The sequence below is a fragment of the Oryctolagus cuniculus genome, chromosome 3, assembly GCF_051225735.1.
Source record: "Oryctolagus cuniculus isolate XC-2025 breed Fujian yellow rabbit chromosome 3, ASM5122573v1, whole genome shotgun sequence".
NCBI lineage: Eukaryota > Metazoa > Chordata > Mammalia > Lagomorpha > Leporidae > Oryctolagus > Oryctolagus cuniculus.
In genome coordinates, this window is record NC_142869.1 from 19,687,218 (window position 1) to 19,701,346 (window position 14,129).

The window sequence follows — 14,129 nt, forward strand, 5'->3', positions numbered from 1 at the left end:
CAGATCAGACCTATTGTCATGTTTAATCCCAGTGAGAGTCAAGTTGGGAATTGATAATTTCTTCTTTTTTTTTTTTTTACAGAAGATCAGTTTAGTATACATTAAGTAAAGATTTCAACAGTTTGCACCCCCATAGAAACACAAAGTGAAATATACTGTTTGAGTACTTGTTATAGCATTAAGTCTCAATGTACAGCACATTAAGGACAGAGATCCTACATGAGGAGTAAGTGCACAGTGACTCCTGTTGTTGACTTAACAAATTGACACTCCTGTTTATGGCATCAGTAATCTCCCTATGCACCAGTCATGAGTTTCCAAGGCTATGGAAGCCCCTTGAGTTCTCCGACTCTTTTTTTTTTTTTTTTTTTTTTTTTGTGGGATAATCAGTCAAACTCTTTAATCTCCCTTTACACATTACATTAACATTCATATTGCAAGGCAGTCCATTCACAAATAGTACAGTTTGATAAAAACATCACGCACATACCCCCAAGAGTCTACCAGATTCAGTCACTTTACTAAATCATTAAAATAATAAAAGTAATGAAAACATTATCATAATTCTTTAAAGCAATAAGGTCTGAGGCACTCTGGGAAAGATGTTCTCTTACAAGTATAATGTGTCAGTGGTATCAAATTATATTACAAGACAGTCATCAGAGACCCAGTAATAAAGTACACTGTAATGACAATGACTTTATGATCTGGTATGTTCACTACATACAATCCTATGTGGACAACTGTGGAAAGGAACATAGATATTGGGCAGCTGGGGTCCTTTCTAAATGAGGTTCTTAACTACGCAAAGGTGAGGTGTGTTTTTAGCACACCGAAGACGCTGCATCCCTACTGCAAGGTTACAGTACGCAGAGACATTCCTTTTCCACCCCTACCAGGTTCACTAAAGGTTAGAGTCGAAGAGCTCAGCTGACTCACTGTGCTCACAGCTGGAGAGAGGTCAGAACTCTCTCCCCAGCATCCTCCACAGTGCGACCTCCCCCCTCCTCGCAGTATCTCCAAGGCATACCTCCGAAATCAAACAGAGGGGAAGAGGGCTTTTCCCTCCCATTTCTGACAAAACTGAGGTCAGAAATAGCAGTGTATTACAAAATCCTCGTGTCGTGCAGCCACATGGCCGTTTCTGCCATAAACTAGACTCAAAAAAACCTGATACACCTTCTTCCAAAGTGACTTTTCCCACATTCATGTACAGTACACACTGGTGAGATGGTCACGTTGAGTGAGTGCTTCCCTATGCACAATTACGCGGGGAAACAATTAGCAGAGGAGAGGGGGAGGCATTTCCCAAGAAGGAATCAGATCACTGCTAAGGACGGGTCCATGGACGACAGCAAGTAACCCTGTCAGCAGCATCGGCACAAACCCCAGGTCACATAGTGTTCCGGAACTATGTCTATGGAATTCAAAATGTATATATATTTCCATACATATATAATACAAAATAAATCTAAAGAACTGCTAAAGTTCCAAGGATGCTCGTCTTCAACAGTCACCTGGAAAGCAGCTGGCTCCTTACGGCTGGTTTGCGGCAGTGACAAAAGCAACTAGAAGCAGGTTTAAGTAAAAGTGCTCAAAGGGCAAATGAGAAAACAGGTGTGCAGAGATGGGGGCAGGGACTGAGTTGAGCAAGGTTTCCTTTATTCTTCTCAGCCTGTTCCGACTCAAGACAAGTTCTTGAGGACACATAGCAAATGCTGTAGTCTTATCTATCATCAAAACAAAACTAGTCATAAAAAATTTCCTCTTCCTTCTGTACTCTCAACAAAATGCACAGTACAGTAAGAAGGTAAATGGAGACGTCTCTTCTCATCGCAGGAGAAACTAGAATTGGGACATGAAGTGAGGCCGCGCACTGTCGAGCCGCCGGGTCAGGATCTCACAGCCAGTGTCCGTGACCAGCAGCGTGTGCTCGAACTGAGCAGACCGCTTTCCGTCTCTTGTCACCGCCGTCCAACCATCTGGCCAGGTTTCATCCTGCCACCCACCTTCACAAATCATTGGCTCAATCGTAAATACATGGCCCGACTTCATTACTCCAACTGCTTTATTTTTGGCATAATGAGGGACGTTGGGGGCTGTGTGGAAAAGCTTATGAATCCCATGCCCACAGTAGCTTCGAACAACTGAAAACCCGTTTGCTTGGGCATGTTTCTGAATAATGTTTCCCAGTTCTCTGTATCGAACACCAGGTTTCACTGCATCAATGGCTTGCATGAGACACTCGTACGTGGTCTGAACAAGCTTCCGTGCTCCCTCATCCACTTCGCCAACAAAAAACGTCTCATTCAGGTCCCCGTGATAACCGTTGCGATACAGAGTAATGTCCACATTAACAATATCACCTTCTTGCAAGGGCCGTCTGTCTGGAATTCCATGGCAGATGACTTCATTCACTGAGGTACAACAAGACTTTGGGAAATTATAATAATTCAGAGGAGAAGGATAGCAATTTCTTGCAATGCATGCTAAATGTACAGCATGATCTATTTCTTCAGTAGTTACACCTGGTTTGATCATCCCCGCAGCAATGTCCAAAACTTCTCTAGCAAGCCTACATACAAGTCGCATCCCTTCTATATCTTCAGATGAGAGTAATTTAATTTGAGAAGTACCTTTAAGAGCCTGTTCAGATTCAGACATTCCTAGGGGATGATCAGCATAATCTGGCCTTTGAATGTAACTTGGCACTGGCCTTGTTGGCATCAGTGGATAGTGTGGTCTGAGTTTACCAGTATATCGATAACCTGCCCATGGGTCAGTGTTAATATCACCCTCCACAGACCAGGAAGACAGTTCTCGCTTTGCCTTTTCATCCTTTGCTTTCTTATGTAGTAACTTGTGAGTAGCCCAACTTCCTTTAAAACATTCCTGCGAGCAGAAGTACGAGCCCTGAATACCCAGCTTGATGCAGGTGGGACACTGGAGCTTGGCCTCGCTGCTGCAGCCGTCCGTCTCGCACACGCGCGCCTCCACGGCAGCCATGCTGCTTGCCTGCTGGAGGAGCGCCTCACCGAGGAAGAGGAGCAGGGGGCAGGGCTCTCCGACTCTTATCTTGTTTAGACAAGGTCATAGTCAAAGTGGAGGTTATCTCCTCCCTTCAGAGAAAGGTACCTCCTTCTTTGAAGACCTGTAGACCTGTTCTTTCCACTGGGATCTCACTCACAGAGATCTTTCATTTAGGTTTTTTTTTTTCCAGAGTGTCTTGGCTTTCCATGCCTGAAATACTCTCATGGGCTTTTCAGCCAGATCTGAATGCCTTAAGGGCTGATTCTGAGGCCAGAGTGCTGCTTAGGACATCCGCCATTCTATGAGTCTGCTGAGTATCTCACTTCCCATGTTGGATCACTCTCCCCTTTATTTATTCTATCGGTTACTATTAGCAGGTGCTTCCTTTGACTCTTAGTCCTTTCATTATGATCAATTGTGAACTGAAACTGATCACTTGGACTAGTGAGATGGCATTGGTACATGCCACCTTGATGGGATTAAATTGGAGTCCCCTGGTATGTTTCTAACTCTACCATTTGGGGCAAGTCAGCTTGAGCATGTCCCAAATTATACCTATCTTCCCTCTCTTATTCCTACTCTTATGTTTAACAGGGATCACATTTCAGTTAATTTTCAACACTTAAGAAAGACTGTTGTATTTTATCAAATGCTTTCTCTGAATCTATTGAGATATTAGGTAGCTTTGGACTTCAGTTTGTTAATGTGATGAATTACATTTATGGATTTGCAAATGTTTAACCATCCCTGCATTCCAGGGATAATTTCCATTTGGTCCAGATGAATAATCTTTCTGATGTTCTGTTCAATTCAATTAGCTAGTATTTGGTTGAGGATTTTTGCACCTAACTTCATCAAGGATATTTGTCTATAGTTCTATTCTCTGGAAGCTGGGCCAAGTGAAGGGCTTTTCAGCTTAGATCCATTAAGGTCTGCAGCTCTGGCCTGAGAGTCCTTTGACTCCAGGACAGTTCCATTTCCAGTGACCTAGCTCTTGGCTTGGCTGCCAGAGCAAAGTTTGACTACGATGCATCATGGTGAAGATCTTTTCTGGTCATGTCTATTAGGAGTTCTATGTGCCTCGAGTACTTGGATGTCCCTTTCTTTTTCCAAATTGTGTAAGTTTTCTGTAATTATTTCACTAAATAGGCCTTCTAGGCCATTTTGTCTTTCCACACCTTCAAGAACTCCTAAGACCCATATGTTGAGTCATTTGATAGTATTCCATTAATCTTCAACCCCGTTTTTAACTTTTCTAATTTTTTTCTGGTCTGAGAAAATTCCAAAGATTTGTCTTCTAGCTCAGATATTCTTTCTTCTGCCTCATCAAGTCTATTATTAAGGCTTTCCACTATATTTTATATTTGACATATTGAATTCTTCATTTCTAATATTTCAGTATGATTTCTCTTCAAAATATTAATGTCACTGGAGAATTTTTCTTCTATGTCATGTATGAATATCTTTAACTCATGAATTTGCTTCTCATTGCTTCTGAGTAATCCTATGATTAATCTTCTGATTTCATTTCAGGTATTTCATTAATCTCTTCATCTTCACATTCTAATATTTGAGTGTTGTTGTGTTCCTTTAGGAAAGTAATGTTGTCTTCCTTATTCTTGTTTCTTGGGTTTCTGAATTTATTTTTAGGCATTTGTGGAATTACTTGCTGAATTTCTCCTCTGATGGATTTTTATCTTTGAACTATGCCTCAGTGGCTTAGTGGAGTGTCTCCCCTTATGTGAATACCTAGAGATGTGTACTGGGTGTGGCCAGGAGCTCTGGTCAGTGCTTTAGGGAGGGGCGACTATCCAGGGTGACACCCAAGTTAGGCATGGTAGATCTCCTCATTTTCAGCAGGAAGGAGAGTATGATCACCTCTATTGGCATAATCACACCCTCACTTCCTCTCTTCCAAGGTGATCAATGCCCAGGGTTAACTCCCAGTGTGTGCAATACTCACCCATGAGGCCACATGAACTGCACAATGTATCTGTGCAGTCCTTGTGTGAACACAGATCCCAAAACAATGACCCACCCAGAAAATCAGGCTCTGAGCCTTTAGCACCACAGAGACCCAGCTATACCCTGCATCCTGTCATACAGTCAGAGTTCCCACAGTGTCAGCAAACAAGGCTTCCTTAGTCACAGGGAACAGAGGATCTACTCCTCCCTGCTAGCCTATCCTGTCCATGGAGAGCCAGAGACGTTCCCAGAGCCAGTTGCCTGCAGGTGCTCCACCTTGGTGGTTTGAGCCCTGTAGCCTGTGATATATTGAGAGGCTGGGGATCCCTCACAGGTCTATGTGGGTGCTCAGTCCCCTGTTAATCCTCCCAGCCAGACACAGGATCAGTGGGGAACACAGATTTTTCCTTCTGATAAAATCCCTGGATCACACATGTGTACAAGAGCTGCCACCAGTACTACTCATTTCAAATGGCAGCTTCTCCCCTCTGGTTGCCAGGGACACACAATGGCCCACACAGCCACTACTGATTTCAGAATGGCGGCTTCTCCCCACCTGTCACTGGGTGCCTGCACCCACACTTCCACAGCTGCTACTTGTGTCAAGATAGCACCCTCTCCCAGCCAGTTGCCAAGCACCATTGTGAGAGGATGGAGATAGAATTGTGCCCTTTTCTCCCTGGGTTAGGGGGGTACACTGCCCCCTTAGGGCTCCATGCCAGACTCACAACAGGCTGTCCGCACAGCTATATTGCCAGTGACACGGGCTCCTGCGTTTGCTCCCACCTCGCTCTCTATTGCTGTTGTTTCCTGCAGCTCTTGGCTGTGGAGTTCACATGCTGTGTCTGTGCTCACCTTCCACACTGATCTGCAGCATCCCTCTTCCTTCCCCAAAATGTCCATGGCTGGTTTTTCTCCAACTCTCCCTTGGTAATGCCCTTCCTCCACAATTTTTGCTACTGGTTTCCCCTAGCCTAAAACCATCTTGAGGATTCTAAAGATCTTATCTCTAAATACAGTCACAGTCTAGGGTATCGGGGGTTGCCTTTCACATGTGAATTTGCGAGAACACAAATTAACTTAGAATCCCACTATGGACGTAGAAGCATGTTGTCAGAATTCATTCTGCTCTAAAACAGAGAGGCAGGCACATAGCCTTGCAGTGAAGACACAAGGCCAGTGTCCCACATCAGAGTATATGGGCTCAATACACCGCTCCAGCTCCCAACTCCAGCTTCTTGCTAATACAGACCCTGGAAGGTAGCAGGTGATAGCTTGGGTATTTAAGTCCTTGCCACCACATGGAAAACCTGAATTGAGATCCCAGCTCTCAGTTTAGGCGAGCCCAGTTCTGGTCATTATCAGCACTTGGGTGGTAAACCAGTAGTAGTTCTCTCTCCCTCTCTCATTCTCTTTCTCTTTATCTCTCCCCCAAAAAAATAAATACAAAAAAACAAACAAATAAAACATAAAATCAGACTCAAGGTATAGTTTAGGCTAGGCTCGGCTGTAAATAACAACAAGAAAAGGTGACAGTATTTTAAATGTAATAAAAGTTGTGTTTTTTTTTTTATTAAGAGGTAAGACATAGTACAAAACTAAAACAATGCTTCATGGTGGCAGAGGCCCAGGCATCTTCTATGGTTTCCATTCCCAAGATCACCTCATAGTCCAAGATGACTTCTAAATCTATAACCATTAAGTCTGCCTTCCACTGTGTTGGTTCTATTACAAGAAAGGCTCTTAGCTTACAGTTGTAGGATAATTACAACATCCATAGGCTTGTCTTCCCTAAGCTTCAAATCCAGTAGAAAATAAAAGAACCTCTTTTCCAGAAATGCCAGCAAGATTATACTTTCATCCCATTAGTCCTGATTAGGTCCTGTGTGTTTGCCCTGACTGCCTTGGACCTGCGTACTACCTACCCCTGGAGTCAGAGTGTGGCTGGGATGGGTCAAGAGGAAAATTTCACCTAATGTTGTATCAGAAGAACAAGCGGACCACATGGTGGAAACCACTGAAGTCCATAGAGTATTAACCTCATAACCCAGATGAGCACAGTGAGCCTGTGACCTGCCCAGGAAATCACAGAGCTGGTGGAGCTTAGGTCCAAACCCTAGCTTTCTGACAGCAAAGGCCCTGCTTTTTATACTCTGCTGCATTAGTATGTCCAAACCAAGGGATATCGCCATGGGACAGAGCAAGGAGTAGACTTCCTCGAAGATGTGGGTTAATGACAAATAGGTAAGACTTGATGCCAGGAAAACTAAGATAAGAGCATCACAGATGAGATTTTCTTGGTAGCAAAAACCTAGCAGGCAACCTATGAAGTGATTATCCTGTCAAGATATTAGGGGACCATCCAGATCAGCCACTGCTACTGAATAATGGTTTGTAAATTCCTGGTGAGTGGGGGGTGTTTCAAAGCCAAATGGCTTTGGGGAAATGTACCCGTATCCTGTTGGTGAGTCATAGTGAACACCAAAAAATAAAGAATGTAAGAAGCCCTGGAAAAAGTTACACCATTTGACCTAAGAAGTACTTCCCCAAATTTTGTTTGTTAGAGTCTTGCCTATTGCTTGCTTGATCTTGAACACTTGTTAACATCTTTAATATCCTGAGAAACCAATGTTCTTTGGATTGTACTTAAGGACATAGGAATTGCTTATTTAATCCAGAGCTGTATTTATAGATAAGGAAACTGAAGTTCAGAGAAGTTAAGGAGATGGCCAACATTTTCTCAGAGGTAAGTTGCAGTGCTGAGAGAACCCAAGCACCTTATTTCCAACTCATTTGTTCCCAACCCACTTGTAATAACTTACACGTGGGTGGTACTTTTCACAATCGCATTATATTAAATTATCTAATGACATTGAGCATGACTAAACTAAACCTATCATTGTTCTCATTTAATGGCTCAGCATTCCCAGGTGGCAGTGGATAGTGTCATCTAAGCAGATGATCTGTTCTCGCATTTGCAAGAGCAGTATGGGGATGGGGGAGGAGGGCAGGAGGTTTCTGTAGGATTTTGTATGCACCCACACCACAGGCAAAGGCACTGAGAGTTCAATTACTTACCAAGCAGCCATCCAGGTAATATTGGGTTAGGAATTCTCTACTTCCTCTCTGCTGTAACAGAGTACCTAAAACTGGGTGATTCATAAAGAACAGGTGTATTTGGTTCACAGTCTTTGAGGTTGTATCTGGCAAAGACTTTAGCACTGCATCATCCCATGGTGAAAAGCAGAAGGTCAAGAGAGGGCAAAGTGAGAGAGAACGAACAAGAGACAGCGCATGCGAGAAAGTACTAAACCTGCTTTTCTAACAAAGCCACTCTCATTAACTAGCCCACCCCCTTGATGATGGCAACATGAATCCATTCATCTGAGTAGACACATTAATCAATCAAGAAATGTTTATTGTGTGTTAACTATGCTCCCAGTACTCTTCTAGACCCTGCAGGACACACAAAGCAACCAAAAAACAACCAAAGATCATGTATTGAAGATTTACTATGTGTTAAGACCTGCAACAAACATGGCAGGAGACACAAAGCAAGTTGTGTGGAGCCATTTCCAAAAGATGTTCTGTCTAATGAAGGATATAGGGTACAAGCTCAAATAAATACAATGAAAGGCAAGATGTGACCATAAAGAGAAACATTTCTCTGTTTAGCAATGTGGGATGGAGGCAGAGTCTGAGTTGGGTTGAAGCATCCAATCCAACTGCTCTATACCTGAGTAGATGGCAGGACTTCCCTCTCTGCAGATGAGAGAGTAAAGTTCTAGAATACACCAGGCTCCTGAGTTTTCAGTTGAACACAGGAAATGCCCTAGCCCAGAGCTCCTAACAGGGCTTCCAATTGGAATCACCCGGGAAGATTTTAAAACAGATTCTGGGGTTCTATCCCTGACACCCAGAAGCTTGGGGCTTGGTGTTTCAATACTGTATTTTCTTTTACAAGTTTCCCCCAAGTGATTTTGGTGTGGTCAGAGTTGAAAGCTGTTGGCCTCAAGCTACTGAAACAGGCCAGATGGGCAGGGAAGAGGCCAAGGAAAGACAGGTTCCAGAGAAACAGAGAGGAGCTGGACCTGAGGACCAAGCTGGAGGAGGACCCAGGGTCCTGTTAAGAAACTACATGCAGGGACTAAAGAATAAAGCGTCAAAGCTGGCTTCTGAAAAAAAGCAAAAAAATCTTGTGTCTCGGTCCCTTTTCTGCTGCTACAGCAGAATACCTAAAACTGGGTGATCCAGAAAGAACAGAGGTGGATTTGGCTCATGTCTGTCATGCTGGGACATCCAGGAGCATGGTATTTATGTCTGCCAAGGCTTCGGTCCTGGATCATCCCAGGGCAGAAGGCAGAGGACAAGACAGGGGGATGGGGAGGGCTGTGCTGAACTCACTTTGGTAACTCACCCACTCCTATAACTCACCCAGCCCTGTGATAATAATAGCAGCCCATTCATGCGGGCAGAACTGTCATAACCTAATCACCTCCCATTAGCCCCACCTCACAATACTGTCGCATTTGGGGATTAAGTTTCCAACATATGAACTTTGAGGGACAGATTTAAACTGTAGCACCCAAAAGCTGCCACTGTGGAGAGTGTGCTGGGGAAAAAAAAGCAATGGTTAAAAAGAAAGGTGAAGACCCAAACAATATGGGTCAGATCTGCCTCGAGTTTTCTCTACCAAGGTTTTGTGAGACAACATACTCCAGGGTTTAAGTCTTGGTCCCCAGCTAGTCATCAGAGCACTTTAAAGGTCATAACTGTACACCACTCATTTTCTTAACACACACCTGGGGGATTTGAAACCATAATTTCTAAAAGAGCTAGTGTACCAAGGCTACACTAAACCCCTCATCGTCATAATAATACCACCAAACCAGCCCAGTGGTTACTCTATTATAGATGATGAAACAGACACAAAGATGTCAGTCAAGGAACTTACTGGAGGTTCTATATCTTATATGTGCGAGGAGACTGAAATAAGAATTGATCAGGATAGTGCTTTTGCCTGCTTCGCTTTCCTTTGTAAAAACATATATTCAGTGTACAGTCTCCATGGCCCAATTATTGTTGACTGAATTTTTTGCTGAATTTCTGTTAGTGCCAGAGATTGAATTAAGTGGGATCCAACATCCACTCAAAAGGCATTCAGGAGCTGATGAGCTGCAAACAGGGAGCCCAGAAGTCCTGAATGGGGAAATAAGTGTCATTTCACTTCATTCTCACGAAGAATCTATGAGAAGCTGAAGTTCTGAAAAGCCAGGAATCTTGCCCAAGAGGAGGCAAAGATGAGATTTGACCCTGTCTGTTGAAGACCACATGCTTTTACATGATAAACTTGTGCTGCCCCCAGTGTGTCTGGGTTACCCTAGCACCCTGAAGCGATGGGAAATCATCAACAAATCATTCCTTTAATGTGTTTGTCTACCTCCTCCCACCACCCCTCTCCATCTAGCTTTCCCCAAAACCATCTCTCAGCTGCCCCACCACAAAGAGGCTGGAACCCCAGCCTGGACTCTGCCTCCAGGACCACGCCCTCCTCAAAAGGCCAATGAGTAGCTTCCTGTGGCGGTTGGGATCAACAGCCTGCAGCCCTTGGCCTGTGGAAAATGTGATCAAGAACAAAAGCCCAGGAGAAGCCCTTGGCAGTGCTGGCAGCCAATGGGAGCAGAGGAAATATTTCACAGCAGAAGGATTAGAATCCAGCAGCCTTGCATGCCAAGATAGAATTGGCTGGGTTTATTTTCTGGGGCAGAAAGAAGGAAAGTAGGGTATCCTCCAGCTGCTCCCTCATCCTAAAACTTGGCTATGTCCAGGCCAGCATGAGGCCAGCCAGGGCCTGGTCTGCCAGCTGCTGCTCTGTCTAGCTGTCTGGCTGCTAGGAGAGTTTTACCAGAAGTGGAAAAATCATCATCTCATCCCACCAGATGCAGGTTAGGCTAGGAGCTGAGACAAGTGCAGGACACCTCTGCCAAAGTATAGGGTGGAGGAGGGGTGCTGGGGACAGTAAGTGTCTTGGACACAGTTACAACATTATTTGCAAACCATCTCATTGATGACATCACCAGGGAATGTCACAAATTCCCCTAGCCCCTTGTTATTCAAAATGCATTACCTGGTTATGACAGTTAATTTTATGTATCACCTAGGCTGGGCTACAGGGTGCCCAGATATTTGGCTGAACATTAATCTAGATGTTTCTGTATTTCTAGATGTGGGTGGATCTCACCCAATCAGTTTAAGATCTGAATGGAGCAAAGACTGACTTTCCCCCCAGGCAAGAGGGAATTTAGCAGAGATAGCCTTCAGCCTTGAACTTGAACTTCAGACTTGGCTTGCTCTTGCCTGGGTCTCCACATTGATGGCTCACACTGCACATTTTGGATGTTCCAGCTTCTATAATCAAGTGAGCACATTCCCTAAAACAAATCTATTGTATGCATGTGTCTTATTTGCTCGGCTCCTCCAGAGAGATCTGATGAATATGGCAACCCAGTCACATCTGCATCTCCTGGGAATCAGCTTAAAAGGCAGAGTCTCAACCTCTGCCCCCAGACTTGTTTAAGTCAGAATTTGCATTGTTACCAAGATCCCAAGGTGCACTGAACATGGCCACAGTAAGGTTGGAGAAGTGCTGGTCTAATGAGCACAATTGTTCTGAAGATATCTGGAAGTTCTCCCTCAGGTCCCACAGCTAGGCTTGGACAGACCTCCAATAGAGAATAACTCACATATGGATGGCACCTGCCCTGTGTTTAATCGGTGAATTCTCACAACAGCTGCATGAAGTGGGCAGGGCAGAAATAGTATCCCCATTTTATTCATGAGGAAACAGGGGCACAAAGGGTTAAGTGATGTTCCCAATGACATTCAGGAATTTTTGATTTTTATTTATTTTATTTTATTTTTTTTGACAGGCAGAGTGGATAGTGTGAGAAAGAGACAGAGAGAAAGGTCTTCCTTTTGCCGTTGGTTCACCCTCCAATGGCTGCCACGGCTGGCGCACTGCGCTGATCCGAAGGCAGGAGCCAGGTGCTTCCTCCTGGTCTCCTATGAGGGTGCAGGGCCCAAGCACTTGGGCCATCCTCCACTGCACTCCCTGGCCACAGCAGAGAGCTGGCCTGGAAGAGGGGCAACCGGGACAGAATCCGGTGCCCCGACCGGGACTAGAACCCAATGTGCCGGCGCCGCTAGGTGGAGGATTAGCCTGTTGAGCTGCGGCACCGGCCAGACATTCAGGAATTGACAGAGGCGGGACCCAAGCCAAGGATTCTCTCTTGCTTCACACAGCATCCTGGGGCAGAAGCATGCAGACTGTGTCTTTAAAGGCTTAGGGAGCAAATATTTCTGGCTTTGTCCCCAATGCAACCATTCAGCTCTGCCGTTGTTGCAGGAAAGCAGCCATCGATAATGAATGATTGGGTGTGACTGCTCCAATAAAACTTTACTGGTAAAAATCAGGCCATAAATAGACCAGAGTCCACCATGGGGCTGTCGTTTGCCAAAGCCTCCATCATGTGGCTCAATTCATGAGACAGCACTCGCTACATCAGTCTTCCTATGCTACTCCAAAGCCATTGGAAGGAGGGAGGAAAAAAAAACCCTCCCAGAATCCCATCTAGCAAAGGCTGTTTGCCTGGAGGACAGGGAAGCCTCTTATCCTGGTCCAAAGAGAGTTAGACACCCACAGGGATACAGCATATGATGGTGCAGGACTAAATCCCTCCTACTTGCTGCTCACCAGGCTAATGCCTTGGCTCAGGATCTACCAGCTGGAGAGAGACACGCCCTTTGCTAATTGTTCTGCCCAGAGGAAGCCTTTTCTTCAAGCTCCAACCCAAGAGGGAGCCTTTTGCACTCTGCGTGAAGGCACCGCATGCTCGCAGCAACCCTGCTCCCTCCAAAGCCTGAGCGCTCCCTTCCCAAAACATTCGTGCTGCACAGGGCTGCAGCAGCTGCTCGGAGCGCAGGCTTGGGCTGCAGAAAGGACACGGGAGACAAAAGAAAAGGAGCCCCGGTGAGCGATGTCTAACAAAGCTGGGGAACATCCCTTAATGTTTGCATCCATTCATGTCCCCCGTCAATGTTAAACACTGGGGTAGAATTTCCAGACTTTGCAGATCATTTAAAAGCTTAAGGGATTATCAAACCAGTCATTTAAAATGACATTTTCACTGCGCAAATATTATTCTATTAAAGAGCACGCATGGCACAGGCCGCGATCAGCTTTGGCAGGGTACATGGCCTTCCTCCATTGCAAACCCCACTGTTTCCTCATAAAGCTGTCAAGCCCCCGCCTAATGAAACATACATAAATGCAATGATGTTAGCCATGTCGCAGCAAGCTAATTCATTCTGGCTTTTCCCCCACTGCACTGCCCTATTAAGGCTTTTATCATTGTATCCTCTTAGGATCACCCCCAGCAGGTTTGCCATTGGCCCAAGGAGGTGAAATCCAAGAAAGTGTTTAATTTCGAAATAGGCCAAACATCTCAAATAAATAAATAATCAACAGACCTGGTTGGAGTGCTGTGGGGTAACATGCAGGAGGCAGACAATTGGGGTTTTATTAGGAAAGAGATACTGTAAGATTAATAAACAACTCTGTTCTCTTCCCTGGTTCCTTTGAACTGATATAGCTGCTGACTTCAGTTCCTGGGAGGTAGGTTTCCCTTTTTAATTACTAAACGAGAAGCCACTTGGCATGGTCAGGGCCCAGTCTAAAAAAAAAACCTTTTCAAGCTCCATTTCCAGATTGTGTTTCAAAGAGTGTATCTGTATGGTTTTCCAGACTCTGCCATTCTTAACACACTCTGCATTTGCTCACGAAGTCTGAGAGGAATAAAGTGGGAACTTATGGTGTGGCTTTTCCTTCGCAGTCTAGCGAGACAAAAATTATTTCGATGGAAAAATACAGAGGCCTTGACAGACCCACAAACTGCCAGAACTGAAATCTCTTTAGGAAAAACAAGCAAAGAGGCAAAATGATCAACCCCATGAGAATGCGTGAAGCCAGCAGGGTTACGCACTGACCGTCCAGGATAGAGGTATCTGGACTAGAGCATTCTGAAAGACCCGGTCTCCTTTTTAAGAGAAAGTAAGGAGACGCAACTTCAGGAAGC

The 14,129-nt window shown here is 44.8% G+C and overlaps 1 protein-coding gene across 1 annotated transcript; it reads right to left on the reverse strand.

The window, feature by feature from the left end:
* Positions 1 to 383: 383 nt before the first annotated feature.
* On the reverse strand, positions 384 to 3,066 carry LOC149127272 (methionine aminopeptidase 1). Its single transcript, XM_089328980.1, has one exon. It carries the CDS (start codon positions 3,004 to 3,006, stop codon positions 1,846 to 1,848), a length of 1,161 nt encoding a protein of 386 aa, XP_089185106.1. The 5' UTR covers positions 3,007 to 3,066; the 3' UTR covers positions 384 to 1,845.
* Positions 3,067 to 14,129: the final 11,063 nt, after the last annotated feature.